The sequence below is a fragment of the Chiloscyllium plagiosum genome, chromosome 20 (genome assembly GCF_004010195.1).
Source record: "Chiloscyllium plagiosum isolate BGI_BamShark_2017 chromosome 20, ASM401019v2, whole genome shotgun sequence".
In the NCBI taxonomy this organism is placed as follows: domain Eukaryota; kingdom Metazoa; phylum Chordata; class Chondrichthyes; order Orectolobiformes; family Hemiscylliidae; genus Chiloscyllium; species Chiloscyllium plagiosum.
This window is the reverse complement of record NC_057729.1, coordinates 53,152,021-53,173,175: the sequence shown is the minus strand read 5'-3', so window position 1 is coordinate 53,173,175 and position 21,155 is coordinate 53,152,021. Positions and strand designations below refer to the sequence as shown.

General features: G+C 40.2%; 1 protein-coding gene across 1 annotated transcript in view; it reads left to right on the top strand.

Moving 5' to 3' along the window:
• The window catches only part of LOC122560287 (RNA-binding protein 39), a 33,940-nt gene extending 22,639 nt beyond the window's left edge, over positions 1-11,301 (top strand). Inside the window, exons 10-14 of the mRNA XM_043710837.1 lie at positions 54-86; positions 919-1,000; positions 6,535-6,640; positions 7,553-7,631; positions 9,000-11,301. Coding sequence (XP_043566772.1) covers positions 54-86; positions 919-1,000; positions 6,535-6,640; positions 7,553-7,631; positions 9,000-9,100 — 401 coding nt within the window. The 3' untranslated portion in view covers positions 9,101-11,301. The remainder of the gene's footprint in view (positions 1-53; positions 87-918; positions 1,001-6,534; positions 6,641-7,552; positions 7,632-8,999) is intronic.
• The last annotated feature ends 9,854 nt before the right edge of the window (positions 11,302-21,155 follow it).

Below are 21,155 nucleotides of genomic sequence, written 5' to 3'. Positions count from 1 at the left end.
ACATTGCTTTAAATACAACTCTTTAATATTTTCTGTTTTTGCTTTGTACTTAGACTTGCAAGCAAGAATTATCCAACAGACTGAAGGTAAAAATTTGCAGGAATTTTCTTTTTCTAAATTTAAACTAGAAAATTATCACATTTCTTTAACAGTTGAACAAATTCGAAGTGCAGAGTGCTGCACTTAGTTCTTGTGTGCAGTTCAAAATGTAGGCATAGTGAATAAGTCGCATTCTTCAAGTTAACCTGTTGTTCAGTAATTAAGGAAAGGACACCCTGGAGAAGGTTTCATGGAGATTTTTATATCCAACAGGCATCTGATGCCTTTGTTTACTGGAAAGTCAGTACTTCCAAAAGTGCAACACTTCTGTACTGAACTGAGAAACAGAATCCTCTATGTATATTCCAGAATTTGTATTGAGTGGGTCAAGGCTGCGCTTGGAGTGCTGCAAGCATTCTACCTTATGATCATAAGGTTTTTTTAAACTAATGTGACCATGACGCAACACTGCAGTACGTAATGATGTCATTTTTCTCATTCTCAATCTGTTAAGTACTTCAAATGTATTTGATTGGATGTAATGCTGTTTGGGATATTGAGATTGTGAATAGCACTATTTAAATAAGAGCTTATTTTTAGTTTTTTTAAGATGTCTGGTAGTTCTGGAATTTCAAAAGTGAACTGGCACATAACTAAAATTCTACAGTGTGAGCAGTTTGTGACACACTTAAAGTTATAGGCATTGCAGTTATGCAGGAGCAATGTGAACACTAATTACTTTTTGAAGTAGTTAAGGGCAATTATAAGTTATTGAAAGTACATAAACTAAAAATGCTTATATTTGCTATGTACATACGTATTCAAGCAGATACATAATTAGTCTTTTGGGCATTATTTTAAGTCTTATTGTTATTTCAGCACTGAATCCTCCTGTGACTGTAAATACCCCACCAATAGCGACGCAGTGTTTTCAGCTCTCCAACATGTTTAACCCACAGTCGTAAGTGTTTTTGAATTCTTTTCTGTTGATTGTTTTCCTGAATTACATTCTAAAATATAACGCCAAATAAAGCATTGTTTGCTAGCTATTTTCCATTTATAATCTAGTCATTCAGTGACCTTTGAGACAAATAATCGGAATGATTTAATGTAACGAATACAAGAACATGGGAATTCACTGCTGCAGAAATTTGAATTATCAGACTATATAAACTGAATAGGTTGTCAATTAAATCCACTGATAATTAATGTGGGGAAAAGATAATGTTTTATTCATTTATGTATTATGTAATGTATAATGTATTTTGGGCAGCACAGTGGTTAGCACTGCTGCCTCACAGCGCTAGAGACCCGGGTTCAATTCCCGCCTCAAGCGACTGACTGTGTGGAGTTTGCACGTTCTCCCAGTGTCTGCGTGGGTTTCCTCCGGGTGCTCCGGTTTCCTCCCACAGTCCAAAGATGTGCAGGTCAGGTGAATTGGCCATGCTAAATTGCCCATAGTGTTAGGTAAGGGGTAAATGTATGGGTATGGGTGGGTTGCGCTTCGGCGGGGCGGTGTGGACTTGTTGGGCCGAAGGGCCTGTTTCCACACTAAGTAATCTAATCTAATCTAATTCAAGAAATTAGCAAGTTGTTAAAGTACATCACTTTTGTTGCTAGGGCCAGTTGCTATAGGTGTGCCTCTTTTTCAACCTGTTAGCGGCATCAAAATGTTTAATGATTGGTGCGTGGCAATGAGCATCAAAATGTTTTTTTTAAAAATAATGTTCCTAAGTTGTGTGCATAGAAATCTGATGATAACTATCAGCTTGCTATCCAAGGCAAAGTGATATTGTGTCATGTTAACCGCTTGAAAACAGTTGCAAATTCACAGAAGACTTGAATGCATTTTTGGGCCCCTACTGAGATTCTGTAGTTATGTTGCAATTAATTTCTACCCTAAATGATAATGTGCTTTTATGTTGTTCCCGAGTGTTAGAATAGACTGAAAGTGGCCAATGCAGAACCGTGATCTGAATTAGAACATAGAATAGTACAGCACAGTACAGGCCCTTCAGCACTTGATGTTGTGCCAACCTTTTAGCCTACTCTAACATCAAATTAACCTACATACCCTTCATTTTACTTTCATTCATGTACCTATCCAAGAGTTGTTTAAATGTCCCTAATGTATCTGACTCTGCTACCACTGCTGGCAGTGCATTTCACGCACCCTCCACTCTGTAAAGAACGTACCTCTGACATCTTCCCTAAACCTTCTTCCAACCACCTTTCTTAAAATTATGCCCTATCATGATAGCCATTTGCGTCATGGGAAAAAGTCTCTGACTATCCACTCTATCTATATCACTCATCATCTTGTACACCTCTGTCAAGTCACCTCTCGTCCTTCTTTCCTGCAATGAGAGAAGCCCTAGCTCCCTCAGCTTCCTTCATTAAGATGTGCCCTTCAGTCCAGGCAACATCCTGGGTCATGGGAAAAAGTCTCTGACTATCCACTCTATCTATATCACTCATCATCTTGTACACCTCTGTCAAGTCATCTCTCGTCCTTCTTTCCTGCAATGAGAGAAGCCCTAGCTCCCTCAGCCTTCCTTCATTAAGATGTGCCCTTCAGTCCAGGCAACATCCTGGTAAATCTTCACATTCTGAAGCTTCCACATCCTTCCTATAATGAGCAAACCAGAACTGAACACAATATTCCAAGTGTAGTTTAACCAGGGCTTTATAGAGGTGCAGTATGACCACGGGGCTCTTAAACTCAATTCCGCTGCTAATGAAAGCAAACATACCTTATGCTTTCTTAACAACCCTATCAACTTGGGTGGCAACTTTGAAGGATTTATTGACATGGACTCCAAGATCCCTATTCCTCCACGCTGCCAAGAATCCTGCCTTTAACCCTGTAATCTGCATTCAAATTCACCCTTCCAAATTGAATCACTTCACACTTTTCCAGATTGAACTCCATCTGCCACTTATCAGCCCAGCTCAGCATTCTGTCAATGTCCCATTGTAACCAACAACAGCCCTCCACACGAGCCACAACTCCTCCAAACTTCGTGTCATCGGCAACTTACTAACCCACCCCTTCCACTTCCTCATCCAAGTCATTTATAAAAATCGATCCCTGCGGAATATGTACTGGTCACCAAGCTCTAGGTTGAATATCTTCCATCTGCTACCACCCTCCGTCTTATATGGGCAAGTCAATTCTGTATAAAGTCAGTCAGATCTCCCTGATTCCCACGCCTCCTTATTTTCTGAATGAGCTTACTGCGGGGAAACTTATCGCTTGCTAAAATCCATATGCACCACATCCACTGCTCTACCTTTGTCAGTGTGTTTTGTCACATCCTGAACGAATTCAGTAAGGCTTGAGGCATATCTGCCCCCCTCAAAACCAAGCTGACTATCTCTAAACAAGCAATGCTTTTCCAAATAAACATCAATCCTGTCTCTCAGAAATCTCTCCAATAATTTACCCACCACTGACATAAGACTGACTGATCTGCAATTCCCAGGGTATACCTATTCCCTTTCTTAAACAAGGGAATAATATTTGCCACCCTCCAATCATTTGGTACCCCCAGTGGACAGTGAGGACACAAAGATCACTGCCAAGACTGCAGCAATTTCTTCCCTTGCTTCCTGTAGTAACCCTGGATATATCCCGATTGGCCCAAGGGTCTTATCTATCCTCATGTTTTTCAAAGTTTTCAGCACATCCTCCTTCTTAACATCAGCCTGGTTGAGTATATCAGCTTGGTTCACACTTTTCTCACAACAAGGTCCCTCTTGCTTGTGAATACTGAAGCAAGGTATTCATCAAGGACTCCCCTATTTCCTCCGACTCCAGACACCGCTTCCCTGCACTACCGCTTCCCCGCACTATCTCTGTTTGGCCCTACCTCACTCTGGACATCCTCTTGTTCCTCACAAGTGTGGAACACTTTGGGGTTCCCTTAATTGTATCCGCCAAGGCTTTTTCATGTTCCCTTCAAGCTCTCCTAAGTCCATTCTTCAGTTCCTTCCTGGCTACCTTGTAACCTTCTAGAGCCCTACCTGATCTTGCTTTCTCAACCTTTAAGTACAAAGCTTCTTTCTTCCTCTTGACTAGATGTCCCACATCTCTTGTCATCCAAGGTTCCTTCACCCTACCATCCCTTCCTTGCCTCAATGGAACAAACCTATCCAGCACTCGCAAGTGCTCCCTAAGCAACCACCATATTTCTGTCATGTGTTTCCTGAGAGTATCTGCTCCCAGTTCATACTTCACATGTTCTGCCTAGTAGCATTGTAATTCCCCCTCCCCCAATTAAATACTTGCCCATATCGTCTGCTCCTATCCCTCTGCACGACTATAGTAAAGGTCAGGGGGCTGTGATCACTATCACTGAAGTGCTTTCCCACCGAGAGATCTGACACCCGACCTGGTTTGTTGCCAAGCACCAAATTCAATTTGGCCTCCCCTTCAGTTAGCCTATCTACATATTGAGTCAGGTATCCTTCTTTGACACAACTGACAAAATCTGCTCCATTCATATTTGTGCTAAGGAGGTTCCAGTCAATATTAGCGAAGTTGAAGTCACCCATGACAAAACTGTTACTTCTGCACCTTTCCAAAATCTGCCTCCCCATCTGCTCCTCTATGTCTCTGTTGCTATTGGGGATTCTGTAGAAAACTACCAATGAAGTGACTGCTCCTTTCCTGTTTCTGACTTCCACCCATAATGACTCAGTAGACAAACCCTGCTCTTGTCATCTCTGCAGCTGTTATACTATCTATGATCAGCAGTGCCACTCCCACACCTTACCTCCCCCCTCCAATTCCTTTCGAAATACCTTAATTCTGGAACATGCAACAACCATTCGTGCCCTGTGATATCCAAGTCTCCGTAATGGCCGCAACATTGTAGCTCCATGTACTGATCCATGCTCTTAAGTTCGTCACCCTTATTCCTGATACTACTTGCTTTAAAATAAACACATTCCAACCCATCACACTGACTGCAACCCTGCCTATCAACTGTCTATCCTTCCTCTCAGATTCTCTGCACGCAGTATCTGCCTGTACACCAGCTACCCCATCCTCTGATTGGTAACTGCAGTTCCCATCCCCTTGCCAAATTAGTTTAAACCCTGGTGAAGAGCTCTAGCAAACCTCCCTCCGAGGATATTGGTACCCCTCCAATTCAGGTGCAACCCCTCCTCCTGACATAGGTCCCACTTTCCTCAAAAGATATCCCAATGATCCACATTGCTGAAGCTCTCCCTCCTACCCCAGCTCTGCAGTCACGTTTTCAGCTGCACTCATTCTCTGTTCATAGCCTCACCAGCCCATGGCACCAGTAGCGCAACCCTGAGATTATTGCTGTGCTGGTCCTGACTTTCAGTTTCCACCTTAAGTCCCTATATTCACTTTTCAGGTCCTCATCCCTTTTCCTAGCTATGTCATTGGTCCCGATGTGTACCATGACTTCAGGCTGCTCACCGTCCCCCTTAACAATCTGGTAGACTCTATCTGAACTGGCACCCAGAAGACAACATACCATCCAGGAGCCTCATTCACGACTACAGAATCCTCCTTTCTGATCCTCTACCCATTTGAATCTCCAATTACTCTTGCTCCCTATTCTACCCTCTTTCCTTCTGAGCTACAGAGCCGGAGAAGGGTGAGGAGGAGGGTGGGTGGGAGACACTACACATGTAGGGTTTTGGGTTTAGCCGCTGCCCGAATATATTAGTTTGCTTACCCAACAATGATGGGGATATTCTGGTGTGCCCCTGTCACTGGATTCTTGTTTCAGTTTTTATATTGTTATTTTAATTGCCTGTAAAATGTTCGCTCTTTCTAGTTAAGTTGATTATCTTTATGTTACACTCAGAATTCATGTTTTCATTTGAGGCATTGAAATTATATTGGGGATCTGTTAGTGACAGCAACCTCTTAATAAGCTTTCCCAAAGATAGTTTTTTATAGGAGAGTCCCAGTGATAAATGGAATTTCTGTTTGGTGGTAGGTGCCATCACAATTGATCCTATTCTTATGTTTACCTGATATGGGATTGAAGATTACCAACTTACTTAGAGGATCCTCACCTTTTTCAGAATGGAGATAATTAGGAACATCCAAATTCCCTTTCCCTTCCTAACCTAGGTGATGACCTTGATTTTGGTATCCACCATTGCCTAGACAGCAATATAGGTTAAATCTAGGTCCTTCTATCTTTATGTATCTGGTCAGTCATTAATAAACCCAGCTAGGTAATCGGGTCTGATTTCCAAGTTTAAGTTCCTATTCCTCAAAGTAACAAATTGATTTTACTTGGGATACATTTGTTACTTGCTATTCACTAAGTTTTGTACAGTCAGTGAGTGGTTGAGTTCCTAATGCTTCGAGTTCCTAATGCTTCAATTTCCTAATAATGTTTTCACCTATTTTTAAATTTACTGTATGCTGAGATTCTGGATTAGGAAAATTAGAGGTACTTTAGTATGTGATGGTAACTATTGCATAACTTCCTTCTGAAGGGAAGATGATCCAGCCTGGGACCAAGAAATTCGTGATGATGTGATTGAAGAATGTAACAAACATGGAGGTGTAATTCACATATTTGTGGACAAAAATTCGCCCCAGGTGAGTAATTTGTCCAAATGAAAGTTTTCTGTTTGTGTTGGCATTTTCAGAGGTTTGTTACAGAGAAGCTTGCCATTTGAATCAGTGGTGTAGCACAAGTTAGAAAGTATAAAACAAGCATTCCATTAGAAAACAGTTGATGGAGCAACCAATTTCAAGTAAGGACAAGACCATTCATTGATCAGGCAGAAAGTTTATGTAATTAGTCCACTCAGTGCTGTGGGTTTCGGCTCCTTATTCTCCTGCTATCTGACTTGACGCTATAATAATGTACTGTTATGCACTGCAAAATAGTAAAATACGTTCTTCAAATGTAACAACTGTGATTTCTGTAAGGAGCTTTCTGAAAAACTAGAAGTAGATTCACTAATAACGTTTTGTTGAGAATTTGATAAACACTTGAAAGGGCACCTTTAGAAGGCAGGTGTGCCTAATCGGGGAATTGCCAGAGGCAAAGTAGGAAAAAATGGCCAAGCTCACTGTATATTTTTGTGATTCAACATTTCACAGGCAGTCATTTGTACTGCAAAATCCATTGTTTAGCTGTTTCCAGGCATCCTTTTTTCTTAATATACGGTCTAGTTATGCATTAATTGCTTACGGTCACATTCCACCTTGTGTTTTCAGTAGTCCTTCTGCTCTGACCAATTGTGGTTGTTTTAGTTCCACTTGAATATTAGGTCAGAACAATTCCATATGTAGCAATGGTCACGAGTGGGCAAACAGATGTAATATCCTTTCTTAATGTACAAGTATAGTGTGGGGAATAAAAAAAACTAATGCTAAAACTTAATGAAAACAAAAAATACTGCATCCGTAAATTTGTGAAATGGTAGGCTAAAGTTGAATATTGGTGCTTTGTCAAAACTTGCTTGTCAAAAGCTATAATCCGGTATTCATTTCTCATTTTAGGGAAATGTCTATGTGAAATGTCCGACTATTGCTGCTGCAGCTGCTGCTGTTGGTGCCTTGCATGGAAGGTGGTTTGCTGGTAGGTTACTGTTGAAATTATGCTAAAAGTTGTTTTCACACATTTGTGCATATTGCTTAAGCTCTCAACTTGTAAAACTCGTAAAGGGTGGCTGAAAGTGTGTTTCTCTTGGCTTTTGTTGGGTGAGAGTTTATAGAACCAGATGTTTCAGAACGAAAGGCAGCCCATTTAGAACTGAATGAGGGGGAATTACTTCAGATAGTGAATCTTTGTGGAATTTTTCATTCCATGGAGTTATGGAAGCTCAGACATAGTGTATGTTTAATGACACAGATTAGTAGATGATATCAAGGGATACTGGGAAAGAGCCTATGATGTTGAAGTAGATGATTAGCCATTATTTAGTGTGGTAGAGCTGGCTGGCAAGTTTGAATAGCCTATTCATCGAAGTTACATATATGTAAGTTGAATTACATTGGAAAACTGGAGAGTGTTGTTATTGATGAGGAAACTTACATGACGTACAGGGCAATGTTTGGTGCAGTTTTAGTTCCATTATAGATTTTTTTGCCATCTTCTACTTGTGATGATGTTAACGCATGAGCAAAATACTATGAATGTTGAAATCTGAAACAACTGATAATGTTGGAAAAACTTAGTAGGTCAATGGTGTCTGTGGAGGAAGAAACAGTTAATGTTTCAATTCCGATATGACTCCTTGGAACCTATTGTGTGTTTCTTTCTCTACAGCTGCTGCCTTGTCTGGAGTTCCTCCAGTATTTTCTGTTTTTGTGAAGACATTTTTGACCATGACTCTTTGTTTGAACAAGACGCTTTTACAAATGTATATTATCTTTGGGTTAATTGGGTTTTAGCCCAATATCTGTTGAGGGGTCTGGTTAGATCCAGCCCAGCTTCTTTCCTGAACTGAGTATGTGCAGACAGAAATAGATGTTGGCGAGGGGGGGGTGGGCCTTGCTGCTCAAGTAATTTTTTTTAAGTACACTTGATTGTTTTAAATTTGTGAAAATACATTACATTACAGTACAAAAAGGTATTACAGAAAGGGCTAACGCACCAGTTTCTTTCAATATAGTAGTGTTTTGCTTTATTGTACTTTACATTTAGAGGTTAAGTTTACAATATAAAATTCATGTCTAAACATTCGCTGAGTGTACAGTGCTCAAAGGATTATCCACAGATTCCAGCTTCTCAGTGTACTATGCTTAGGGCGAGCCTTAGATTAGAACGAGGTACTGATGATGCCCATTATGTTGCTCCAGTTTTCATTCTGGCTGTGGTTAGCTAAGCTTGTTCAGATCCTGAATTGAATCTGCAATATCCTGGTTGGGAGACTGAGACAGTCTTTAAATGATTTGCTTTTGTGCCTAATTTGATATGGAATTTTAACTTGTTTTTCTTTCACAGGAAAAATGATCACGGCTGCATATGTGCCACTTCCAACTTACCACAATCTCTTCCCAGATTCATTGACAACTACCCAGCTGTTGACTCCAGCAAGACGATAGGAGCTGCAAGGAAACTGCATTACTGCACTCACTTCTAATTTGGAGGAATGTGGACAATTATATAGTGGTCACCTGTACAGATGATACACGTGAAAAGTACTGGGGAATTCTCGCACAGCCCCGAATGAACTTATGATAAATGTTTTTTTTTCTATCTTGCCAAGCCCCAGTGGAAGGAAATAAAATGGCAGAAGTAGATTTACACAAACACCCTCAGGCTGTTTTATTTTAATTTTGGTGCAGTATACTATATTTTGATGACACAGTAGCATTGACGATCTGATCAGCAAAAAGCCTGCAAGTATTGAAAAAGTTGTATTTGGGGTTTTGAAGTTATTTTTGTGGTTTCTGAAATAAGACTACTGCAGTCAGGTAGACTCCATAGAAATAGCACTGCACTCGTACAAATTTTAGTTACATGTTTAGTTAATTAATTTTGATGCTCTTCTGATCAAACGTAGCAGATGAGCCTTTTTATAAATAATTATCAGTTTAATAAAAACTTGTCTGGAAAATACTATTGTATCTAAGTGCGGTATTGGAAAAGGTAGCCTAATACATAGATTGCAGCTCTTGTGAATTAAAGATCACACTGTTAATTCTCAGCACTGATCATTCACTGCATTTTCTCTGCTAACTATGTGGAATCCCAGTTGATTCAATAAGATGAGAGTTAGTGGCTGTACTGAAGCAATCTATGGGGCAAGTTATAAGGAGTGTTGAGGTGAGTTTACATACAATTGGGGAAAAGGGGGCCAGTTCGGATTCTTCAACTTAACTGGAAAAAGGGCCCTGTCTTTTGCTACAAAATTGTTTTTTTTTGGTGATTCATATTGCCAACTATTCTAGGTTGATGTATTGAGAGCCCAGAGTTCAAACATGAAAGAGTTTACACTGATATCCAGAGGTTTGGATTCCTACCAGTTGGAATATATACAGAGGGTATATACAGATTTTAATTTGTGCAACAAGTGCACATGGGAAAATTTCAGCCAGTTTCCATTCCATGTTCAGAATTGATAATTGGAGTGGTTTTCTTTCTATACCAGAGTCAGTCTCGGCCTGTTTAATATTAGAAACATCACTACACCTAGTTCTAGAAGGTGTTAAATCTAGATCTGGCTAGCATTCTTATGACCAAAGTTCTGGGTTTTAATTATATAAAAGGTAAATTGTAATGAAACTGCATTCTAAATAGCCTTTGTGTACAGTTGATCTCTAGGCAACAGTTAAAGATTAAAATTATTGTATATACAGTTTGCCTTATTTGGTCCATTCTCAGTGGTGACCTTCACACCCCTAATGAGCTTCTTATGTAAATACAGTTATAAAAGTGATGTGCTATCCTTGTGCTTCCATAGGATCGAGGCCAGACAAACTTAATCTTACCTTAAAACCATCATAAACCTTCAGTTGAAGATGATTTGATGGGGGAGGGCCTGTTTTGAGGGGTGGTGGAGGAGAAATAGAAATTAAACAATACACCTCAGTAAGTAATTAAATACTACAGCATTGCTAAAACATGAAGAAAGTTCCAAACAAAACAACAAACCTCATCAGTCAGACTTCTCTGGCAAGAAGTATTACTATCGACATTTTGTTACTAATGAACGAAATCGAGGTGTACAGTTCATATTGAGAGAATATTGTCAGTTCACAGGTTAAGTGCATGGACAAGCTTACGTTGTAGTTGGAACTGTTTTTCCCTCATTGCACATTTTTTTTTAAACTTGTCAAATAAGATGAGAGCCAAATATAATCATTTTCAGTGTATCTTTGGATACTAATTACAGGTAAGCGTGGTCTTTCTGTAATTTAGCTGTGTTTAGAATAAAACTTAAGGCCAGTTAAAGGAAATTGTTTCTCACTGCCTTTATATTGTAGAAGGTCTTCAGCAGGAAAAAGCATTGGAAAAATTCGTTAATAAAGTTTTCCTTGTAAATGCACAATCAAGAAATTAAGCTGAAAAGGGTAATAGTAATTTTGTCTGGCCCTTCGTGCTGTCTTTTGCTTTTCTTTTAAGCTCTATGAGCTCTGGAGTGTAAACATTACCTGATTTCTTTTTCCCTACTCTAGTGTGATTTAAAAGCAGCCTGGTATTTCTATTCCAAAGTAAGGATTTTGTAATTGGTATAAATTTTGTATAAAAATGCAAAATCAGTCAATAAATAAGAGAAAAAACTCTTGGGGGACAATTTGAATTTTGTTCACATCTATATTCCTGGGTGTTGTGTACGGCTATGAGTGATTTAACTCATTTGAGTGGTTCTAATAGTTGTTTAATTCGCATGGATGTTCATGCATTTCTTTCAGGCTGTAGATATTGTTGATTCATACTTCTAACATTTTCCTGTTGTGCTGTGATCAAAAGCCTAAGTATATCAAGCCTATGGTAAAACAAACACTTGCGTCAACATACATTGTATGGTGTTCTGTAACCAGAATAATCAATTATCTTTTTAACTTTGATTTAGTCATCCAGAGATCAAATGGAATATCTACCATATTATTATCCCCCAAAACTCTCTGAAATATACCCTAGATTGGGGTCAGCAACCTGTAACTCCAGAGCCACGTTCTGCTCTAAACCTTTTTCAGGTGGATCATATCAACTTGAGCAAAAGCCTGAAAAATAAGGCAAGAAAGGTTTTTTTTATTGTGGAGATGAAAAGACAAATTTATCATTTTCATAAATGATTTATTTTAAGAAAACATCATTGCATCCTAAACCTTTTGGAGTGTTTGTAGCTATATGGTTTTAGGATTTATGGTTATGATTATTGTTTCTAACGTTGCAATAAATTGCAGCGGAATTTCAATTATCCTGCGTTTGATTATCTGAATATGGGGTTATCCCGCAAGATCACAAGGTCCCAATGCTTGGCTAATCTCTGTTATCTGGCATTCAATTATCTGAACAAAATAGACTCTGCCCATGTCGTTCGGATATTCATGGTTCCTCTGTACTCTGCTGTTAAAAAGGTCTTTTTGTATAATCACAAACATTATTAGTTAAGAAATTTGTCATCTTTGCATCTGAAATTGATGCCTGTTTTAAAAATGTCAAAGAATTCAGCATTAGTTCTAATATCGCTTTTTTTTTTAAAGAAAAAGGGTTGCTGATCCCTGCATTAGATTGATGTGTCTAAAAATACTCGGTCAAGATTAACTTTGAGATAAATTGATACAAGAAAGCCATAAGATTTTTCCAGGTTCTGAACTGGCACAATCTTATTAAAAACAAATTTGGTAGAAATGGGCGTATGACCTAGAAATTGCTTTTAAAAAGTACCAAAGTCGTTCTGAATTGTATCTTCACTCCTTGGCACAATGATAATGGAAACATGACTAATCCTAATCAATTCCTCAGCCTACAGAGATCCAAAAATGAGATCAAGAAAACTTTGGTGGTATACATCTATGGAAACAATAAATTAAAGCCAGGATGTAATGGAGAAGCTGGCTATGCTTAAATGGTCCAGATAGTTGCATTCCAGTTTCTGAAGAGATGTGTGTGTGGAGGTTGCTGAAAGACTTCATATAATCTTCCAAACTTTCCTAGATGTAAGATTATCAGAAGCTTTTAAAGTGACAATTATTAACCCTTGTTCAAAGGAAGTTGCAAGTATATTCCTAGTGACTAAAGTTGGTTAAGTTTAACAACTCTAGTTGGGAAGCTTCTAGAAACAACAACCAAGGAAGTAATTAACAGGCATTTTGAGCAGTTTGAGTTGATATGAAGCAGCATTGATTTGTAAAAGGCAGATGGTGTTGACTATTTGAGCCTTGATGGAATAATAAGGTTAATGAGCATATTTGGTGTTGTCAATATTGATTTTTTAAAGTGACAATGTATAAGACCATAAGATATAGGAGCGGAAGTAAGGCCATTCGGCCCATCGAGTCCACTCCGCCATTCAATCATGGCTGATGGGCATTTCAACTCCACTTAACCGCATTCTCCCCGTAGCCCTTAATTCCTTGTGACATCAAGAATTTTATCTATTTCTGCCTTGAAGACATTTAGCGTCCCAGCCTCCATTGCACTCTGTGGCAATGAATTCCACAGGCCCACCACTCTCTGGCTGAAGAAATATCTCCGCATTTCTATTCTGAATTTACCCCCTCTAATTCTAAGGCTGTGTCCACGGGTCCTAGTCTCCTCGCCTAACGGAAACAATTTCCTTGCGTCCACCCTCTCCAAGCCATGTATTATCTTGTAAGTTTCTATTAGATCTCCCCTTAATCTTCTAAACTCCAATGAATACAATCCCAGGATCCTCAGCCGTTCCTCATATGTTAGACCTACCATTCCAGAGATCATCCGTGTTAATCTCCGCTGGACACGCTCCAGTACCATAATGTTCTTCCTGAGGTGTGGGGACCAAAACTGGACACAGTACTCCAAATGGGGCTTAACCAGAGCTTTATAAAGTCTCAGTAGCATAACATAGAGTTGATTAATAAAATTGAACCTTGTGGAATAGGATAGTTAGTATCAGCTTGGATTTTCTTAGGACAGTAGACTGAATTGTAAATGGCAGTTTGACTGGGGATGTGTAATAGTCTCCTCAAAGGATTAATGTTGGGACTGCTACTTTGTCTATACATCTGAGTGGACATTTGTTGATAAAACCAAACATGGAGACATGGTAGTGAGTTTGGACAAGATTTTTATCTCAGGTCGAGGTTGTGGATGAAGGTTTGCTCGCTGATCTTGAAGACTCATTTTCAGACATTTTGTCACCATGCTAGGTAACAACTTCAGTGAGCCTCCAGATGAAGCACTGCTTATGATTCCTGCTTTCTATTTATATGTTTGGGTTTCTTTGAGTTGATGATGTCATTTCATGTTCTTTTTCTCAGGGGGTGGTAAATGGAGTCAAAGTCATTGTGTTTGTTGGTAGAGTTCCAGTTGGAATTCCATGCTTGTAGGAATTCTCATGTGTGTCTCTGGTTTGTCCTAGGCTGGGTGTATTGTCTCAGTTGAAGTGGTGTTCTTCCTTAACTGTATGTAAGGAAGCGAGAGAGGGTCATGTCATTTTGTTGATGTTCATGTATCCTGGTGGTTAGTTTTCTGCCTGTTTGTACAATATAGTGTTTGTTACAGTTCTTGCATGGTATTTTGTATTAGTTTTGCTTGTCTGTATAGGGTCTTTCAGGTTCATTAGCTGCTGTTTACCCAAAATTCACAAACCAGGAAGCCCTCCTCATACCCATAGTCTTGCTACCTGGAACACCAACTTACAGATTGGCTAAGGATCTACACCAAAGACTAAACACTTCATACACGACGCACACCACTCCGGCCAAGAATTCCTGAAGATCATCAAAGACACTAAGATGATGGAATAATGGTCTCCTTTGATGTAACAGCCCTGTTCACGTTATTTAACATCAACCTGGCCAAGAAAACACTGATTACACTATTAGAAGACCCAAAGAGACATACACCAAACACCACCAACTTCATCAGCAAGGACAATATTGTCAAGCTAGTGGACCTGTGCCTTGCCACCCACTTCACTTTCAACAACGAAACCTACAGACAAGCCAACGGAACACCCATGGGATGTCCGATATCAGGGTTCTTAGAGACAGAATGCAGGGCCTCAAACAAATAGCTCTGCTGACCATCCAACCCAAACTTTGGGTCTGCTACCTGGATGACATCTTTGTCATCACTAAACAAAACAAATTAGAGAAAATCTTCAAGACCATCAATAAAACCCTTGCTGGCATAAAATTCATTAAAGAGGAGGAAAACAACAACAAACTGCCATTCCTAGATGTCACACTAGAGCAAACAGCCAATGGGGACCTTCAAACCAGTGTCTACAGGAGAACAACACATACGGACCAAATATTGAACTACAGAAGCAATCATCCCAATATCCACAAACAAAGCTTCATCAGAACATTATTTCAATGAGCCACCAAACACGGCAGCACAGAGGAACTATGCAGAGCAGAAGAAAATCACCTATAACGGTCTATTAAAAAAGAATGGGTACCCAATGAACACAGTCTGCCGATTTCTCAGCGACAAACCCAAACAAGCAGACAAAACGCGCCCAGAAACTCTTGCCACCCTCCCCTACATCAAAGACATCTCTGAAATGACTGCCAGACTACTACAACCCTTTGGCATCATCGCAGCCCACCAACACACTAAAACAGCAACTAATGAATTTGAAAGACCCTATACAGGCAACAAGCAACACTAATGACACTTACAAAATACCGTGCAAGAACTGTAACAAACACTACATTGTACAAACAGGCAGAAAGCTAACCAGGATATATGAATATCAACTAGCCACGAAACAACATGATCCTTCTCACTAGTATCCTTACATACAGATATGGAAGGACACCACTTCAACTGGGACAATGCATCCATCCTAGGACAAACCAAATAGAGACGCGCACAAGAATTTCTAGAAGCATGGAATTCCAACCGGAACTCTATCAACAAACACATTTGACTTGGACCTCATTTACCACCCCCTGAGAAAAAGAACAGGAAATGACACCACCAACCCAAAGAAACCCAAACATATAAATAGAAAGCAGGAATCATCAGCAGTGCTTTGTCCAGATACTCACTGAAGATGTTACCTCGTATGGTAACAAAACGTCTGAAAATGAATCTTCCAGCTCAGCGAGCCAACCTATATCTAGAACGGAGTCATGGTGAACACGATGATACAATCAAGTTTCACAAGGCATAAGTTAACATTGAACACAAGTGGAATGTAATATAGAAAAATTGAGGTTTTAATTTTGTAAAAGGTTATAGGGAGAAGTATTAAACTAAATGCTGCACTTACAAGGACAGGTACCTAGGGATGCATATGCATGCATCTTTGAAGGTAGCAAGACATGCTGAGAAAGCAGAAATGCATGTGGAATCTTGGGCTTCATAAAATACATATTGAGTACAAAAGTAAAGATGTCTTGCTGAATATTTATAAAGTTCTGATTTTGAGCCAGTAAGAATATTTCATCCAATTCAGATCATCACACTTACAGAATTGGGTGAGAATCCTTGAGGGGGACAGAGATGACTTGCTAGAGTAGTTCTGTAGTTGAGGAATGTTATCTGCAAAGCTTGATTGGAGAAGCTGGTATTACCATTATAAAAATGGTTGAGATTTTAGAGATGTAGACTTATAACCGGTTTGCATAATGTTGACAAAGGAAAGTTTTTCTTTATTCTCTGGTACAAAGTCAAGAGTTTTGGGTGACAAATGTAAGGTGAATGAAAGGAAGTACACTTTTATCCAGTGAGCAATAATGGGCTGGGATAAACTCTGGGAAACTGGCCGAAGCAAAGATAATAATTTCAGCTGGAAGTTAAATGGATTCTTGAAGAAATCTTGCACTGCTATGAGGTTTGAGTGGGGTAATGGGACTGAATTACTGCACAGAGCAGTAAGCTGGATGGTTTCTTGTGCTTTTATAATTTGACTCTTAATTCCCAAATATGTTGCACTTAGTACATCTAAGGTGGTAAACAATAAATATATCCTGGAACTGGATAACCAAAAAACAAAAAGTCAGATTTAATCCTTGATGTACCTTCCATACGGAACACAGCTGGTTTCTTGTTGAGCAGTGTGCAACAATGTGAATTTTTAAAGCCTGTCAAACTAATAAAATATTCAAATGTGTTTCTATAAGAGTGCTGGAACAAAATTTGATGGAGCCACACAAAATTCTCAGACAGATGACTCAAAGCTTAACCCGAAGTAGTTTGGAGTTGTTTAAGGGGGTGGGGCAAATTGCAGAGGTTAAGAATCTGGATAGTTGCATGCACTGCTGCCAATAGCAGAGGAGTTAAAATTGAGAATGCAAGAAACCAGAATTGAAATGCAGTGCTGAGGTTTTGCTAGAGCGGCAGGTCTGAGTACAACAGAATAGTGAGATGAGCTCTGGCAAGTCAAAATTAGGTGTAATTCAAAAGAGGCCCACCCAGTCTGTTCCACAGGCTTTTAAAAATATTTTCTAATCAGCTTGTTCAGATGTTATTACACATCTCTGGAGCAGGTGCGACTTGAACATTGGTCTCTTGGTTTAGAGGTAGGGACACTACCACCATCACAAAGTTTACTTAAAAGGCATTTGAGTCTAAAGCCTTGGCTACTTTCCTTCTCCACCCTAGAAAAGACCTTTTGCTGTTCACCTTCATCTATTCCCCTCATGATTTGATTAACATTGGGTGATAAGGCAAATTCACTGATAAGAATTGCATTATAACATTGAGTAAACTGTTTGGAAGAGCTCTAATAATCACCCTTTTCACTTGTGTTTTTGCTACTCTTATGCAATAGCTTTCATTCATTATCAAAACTGGTCAATTGAAGAGAGCACTGGTCAGGCGTGTGGAGGATATCTTCCCTTTACCTGGATGATAGCAACTCCAATATTACTCAAGAAGCTCAACACTATCCAGGGCGAACCAAATGCTATTTTCAATATTCACTCACACCACCACTGATACCCACATGATGTGGAAGTTTTTAAAAACTGATTGTGCTGTAATTACATTGCCTGTCCCTTTTAATCAATAAATTATAATTTTATTGTCACGTGAATAAGTACAGGGGTCCTGAAGGGAGAGGGTAACCAGCCTCGAGTCGTGATCCATGTAGGTACCAACGCCGTAGGTAGAAAGAGGGATAGGGATGTAAGGCAGGATTTCAGGGAGCTAGGGTGGAAGCTGAGAGCTAGAACGAACAGTTGTTATCTCTGGTTTGTTACCCATGCCACGTGATAGCGAGGCAAGGAATAGGGAGAGATATCAGCTGAACATGTGGCTGTGAGGATTGTGCAGGAGGGAGGTTTTCAGGTACTTGGCTAATTGGGGCTCATCCTGGGGAAGGTGGGACCTGTACAAACAGGACGGTCTTCACTTGAATCAGAGGGGTACTAATATCCTGTGGGAAATTTGCTGGTGCTATTCGGGTGGGTTGAAACTAGCTCAGCAGGGGGATGGGAACCTGAGGTGTAGTTGCAGTGCACAGGAGGATGAGAGTAGGAAGGACAGGGACAGGATTTCAGGGTCACAGGAATGTACTGGCAGACAGCAAACTGGTTTGAAGTGTGTCTACTTCAACGCCAGAAGTATCTGAAATAAGGTAAGTGAGCTTGCAGCCTGGATAGGTATCTTGGACTTCGATATGGCCATTTTGGAGACCTGAATAGAGCAGGGTGAGGAATGAATGTTTCAGGTTCCAGGATTTAGATCTTTCATTAAAAACAGACAAGGTGGTAATAGAGGCGGAGGTGTGGCCTTGTTAGTCAAGGATAGTATAACGGTGGCTGAAAGAACTTATGACGAGGACTCGTCTACTGAGGTAGTGTGGGCTGAGGTTAGAAACAGGAGAAGAGAGGTCACACTGCTTGGAGTTTTTTATAGGCCTCCAAAAAGTTCCAGGGAGGTGGAGGAGAGGATTAGCAAAATTATTCTGGGTAGGAGTGAAAGGAACACTGGTCATTGTGGGGGACTTTAACTTCCCCAACATTGACTGAAAACGCTATAACTCTAGTACGTTGGATGGATCAGTTTTTATCCAACGAATATAGGAGGGTTTCCTGACACAATATGCCGAAGGGCCGGCAAGAGGGGAGGCCACACTGGATCTGGTGCTTGGTAATGAACCAGGCCAGGTGTTTGACTTAGTTGTAGGTGAGCACTTTGGAAAGAGTGACCATAATTCAGTTATGTTTAGTTAAGCGATGGAAAGAGGTAGGTACATGTCACAGATCAAAAGTTATCGATGGGGTAAGGGCAATTATTATGCGATTAGGCAAGAATTGGGATGCATAGAATGGGGTAGCAAAATGCAGGGAATGCAGACAATGTAAATGTGGAGCTGGTTTAAGGAACAAATATTGTGAGTCCTTGATAGGTATGTCCCTGTCAGGCAGGGAGGAAGTGATAAGGTAAGGGAACCGTGCTTTACTACAGAAATTGCATCTCTTGTTAAGCAGAAGAAGGAGGCTTATGTGTTGATGAGGCAAGATGGTTCAGATGAGGTGATGGAGAGTTATAGATTAGCTAGGAAGGATTTAAAGAGAGAGAGTTAAGAACAACAAAGAGAGGACACAGCCAGTCTTTAGCAAATAGAATAAAGGAGAACCCTAAAGCTTTCTATAGGTATGTGAGGAATAAAAGGATGATTAGGGTAGGAATAGGGCCAATCAAAGACAGAAGTGGGAAGTTGAGTGTGGACCGTGGAGATCAGAGAGGTGCTAAATGAACATTTCTCATCGGCTTTCACTCAGGAAAGGGAGAATATTGTAGAGGAGAAGAATGAGGTACGAGCTATTAGACTGGAAAGGATCGAGGTTAGTTACGAACAAGTGTTATCAATTCTAGAAGGAGTGAAAGTAGACAAGTCCCCTGGGCCAGATGGGATTAACCGAGGATTCTCTGGGAGGCTAGGGTGGAGATAGGAGAGCCTTTGGCTTTGATATTTGAGTTTTCATTGTCTACAGGTTTAGTACCAGAGGACTGGAGGATTGCAAATGTGCCCTTGTTCAAGAAGGGCAGTAGAGATGACCCAGGTAATTATAGACCAGTAAGCCTTACTTCTGTTATAAGAAAGGTTTTGGAAAGGATTATAAGAGATAAGATTTATAATCATCTAGCAAGCAACAATTTGATTTCAGATAGTTTTATGTCTCACAAACCTCTGAGTATTTTTAAGGTGGCCAAGCATGTAGATGAGGGTAGGCCAGTTGACGTGGTATACATGGACTTCAGTAAAGCCTTTGATAAGGTTCTACGTTGCAGACTGATGGAGAAAATGCAGAGGCATGGAATTGAGGGTGATTTAGCAGTTTGGATTAGAAACTGGCTTTCTAAGAGAATGCCCTACCTACTAATATAATCAACTCAGCCACATTAGGGAGATTTAAACAATTCTTAGATAAGCACATGGCTGATGATGGGGTAGTGTAGGGGGATGAGTTGAGAATAGTTCACAGGTCAACGCAACATCAAGGGCTGAAGGGCTTGTTCTGCGGTGTATTGTTCTATGTTCTAAAGAGGTACAATGACACTATGCTATTTTAGGTATTAGGTACCGAGATACAAAATAACATTACAATTCTCAGTATAAGGTAGTAAATAAGAAATAAAATTAAAAGTTCCAAAGTAACAAGCTATGGGTCGGCAGTTGCTCTCTGCTGGGCTTTCCCCATGAAGGCTCAGTCTCTCTCCTACAGTCCCGTTCTCTTGATCCCTGTGCCTTCTTGCCATTGACTGCCATCTGAGCTCATGAGCCGCTTAGCCACAAGTTGCCAAAGTCCCACTTCAGGCCCCCAGCTGATTCACATTGCCACCAACCACCAGAGTTCTGCTTGGCCACCCTACTCGGCAAAATCTGAACTCCCTCCAGAAAGTAAGTAGAAAGGAGAAAAAAAAATAAAAATGAGAAAAAGGTGGTTGGAATGAATGAGCTCTGACTGTGGAGCCCTACCCTGCCATTAATGGGGTAGCTTTACCAATCTTCTGGCACCAGCAGTGTTCAGAGGTATCTAAAATGATGCTTGACCTCGTTTGCTCCTTTGGGATGTGGTGGGCTGCCTCATTCTTGTAGTCTACAGTCTGAAATTGATCATCTAGAATTAATCAACAACTGGTGCATGGTGTAAACATCAGTTTTTCTCAAGGACTTATTTAATGTCCAGGCTCAGCACAATTCCTTTTTATTCATTCAAGGGATGTGGATGTCAATACCTGAGCTAGCAGAATTTATTACTTATCCCTATTTGCCATTAAGAAGGTCATCACTTGAACTGCTTCAGTCCATGTGCTGTAGGTTGACCCACAATGCGTTCACGGAGCGAATTCCAGGATTTTGACCCAGTAACAGTGAAGAAATGACAGTACATTTCCAAGTCAGGACGGTGAGTGTCTTGGAGGGAAATTTTCAAATGATGGTGTTCCCGTGTATCAGCTGACCTTGTCCTTCCAGATGGTAGAGGTTATGGTTTGGAAAGTACTACCTAAGGATCCTTGGTGAATTCCTCCAGTGCATTT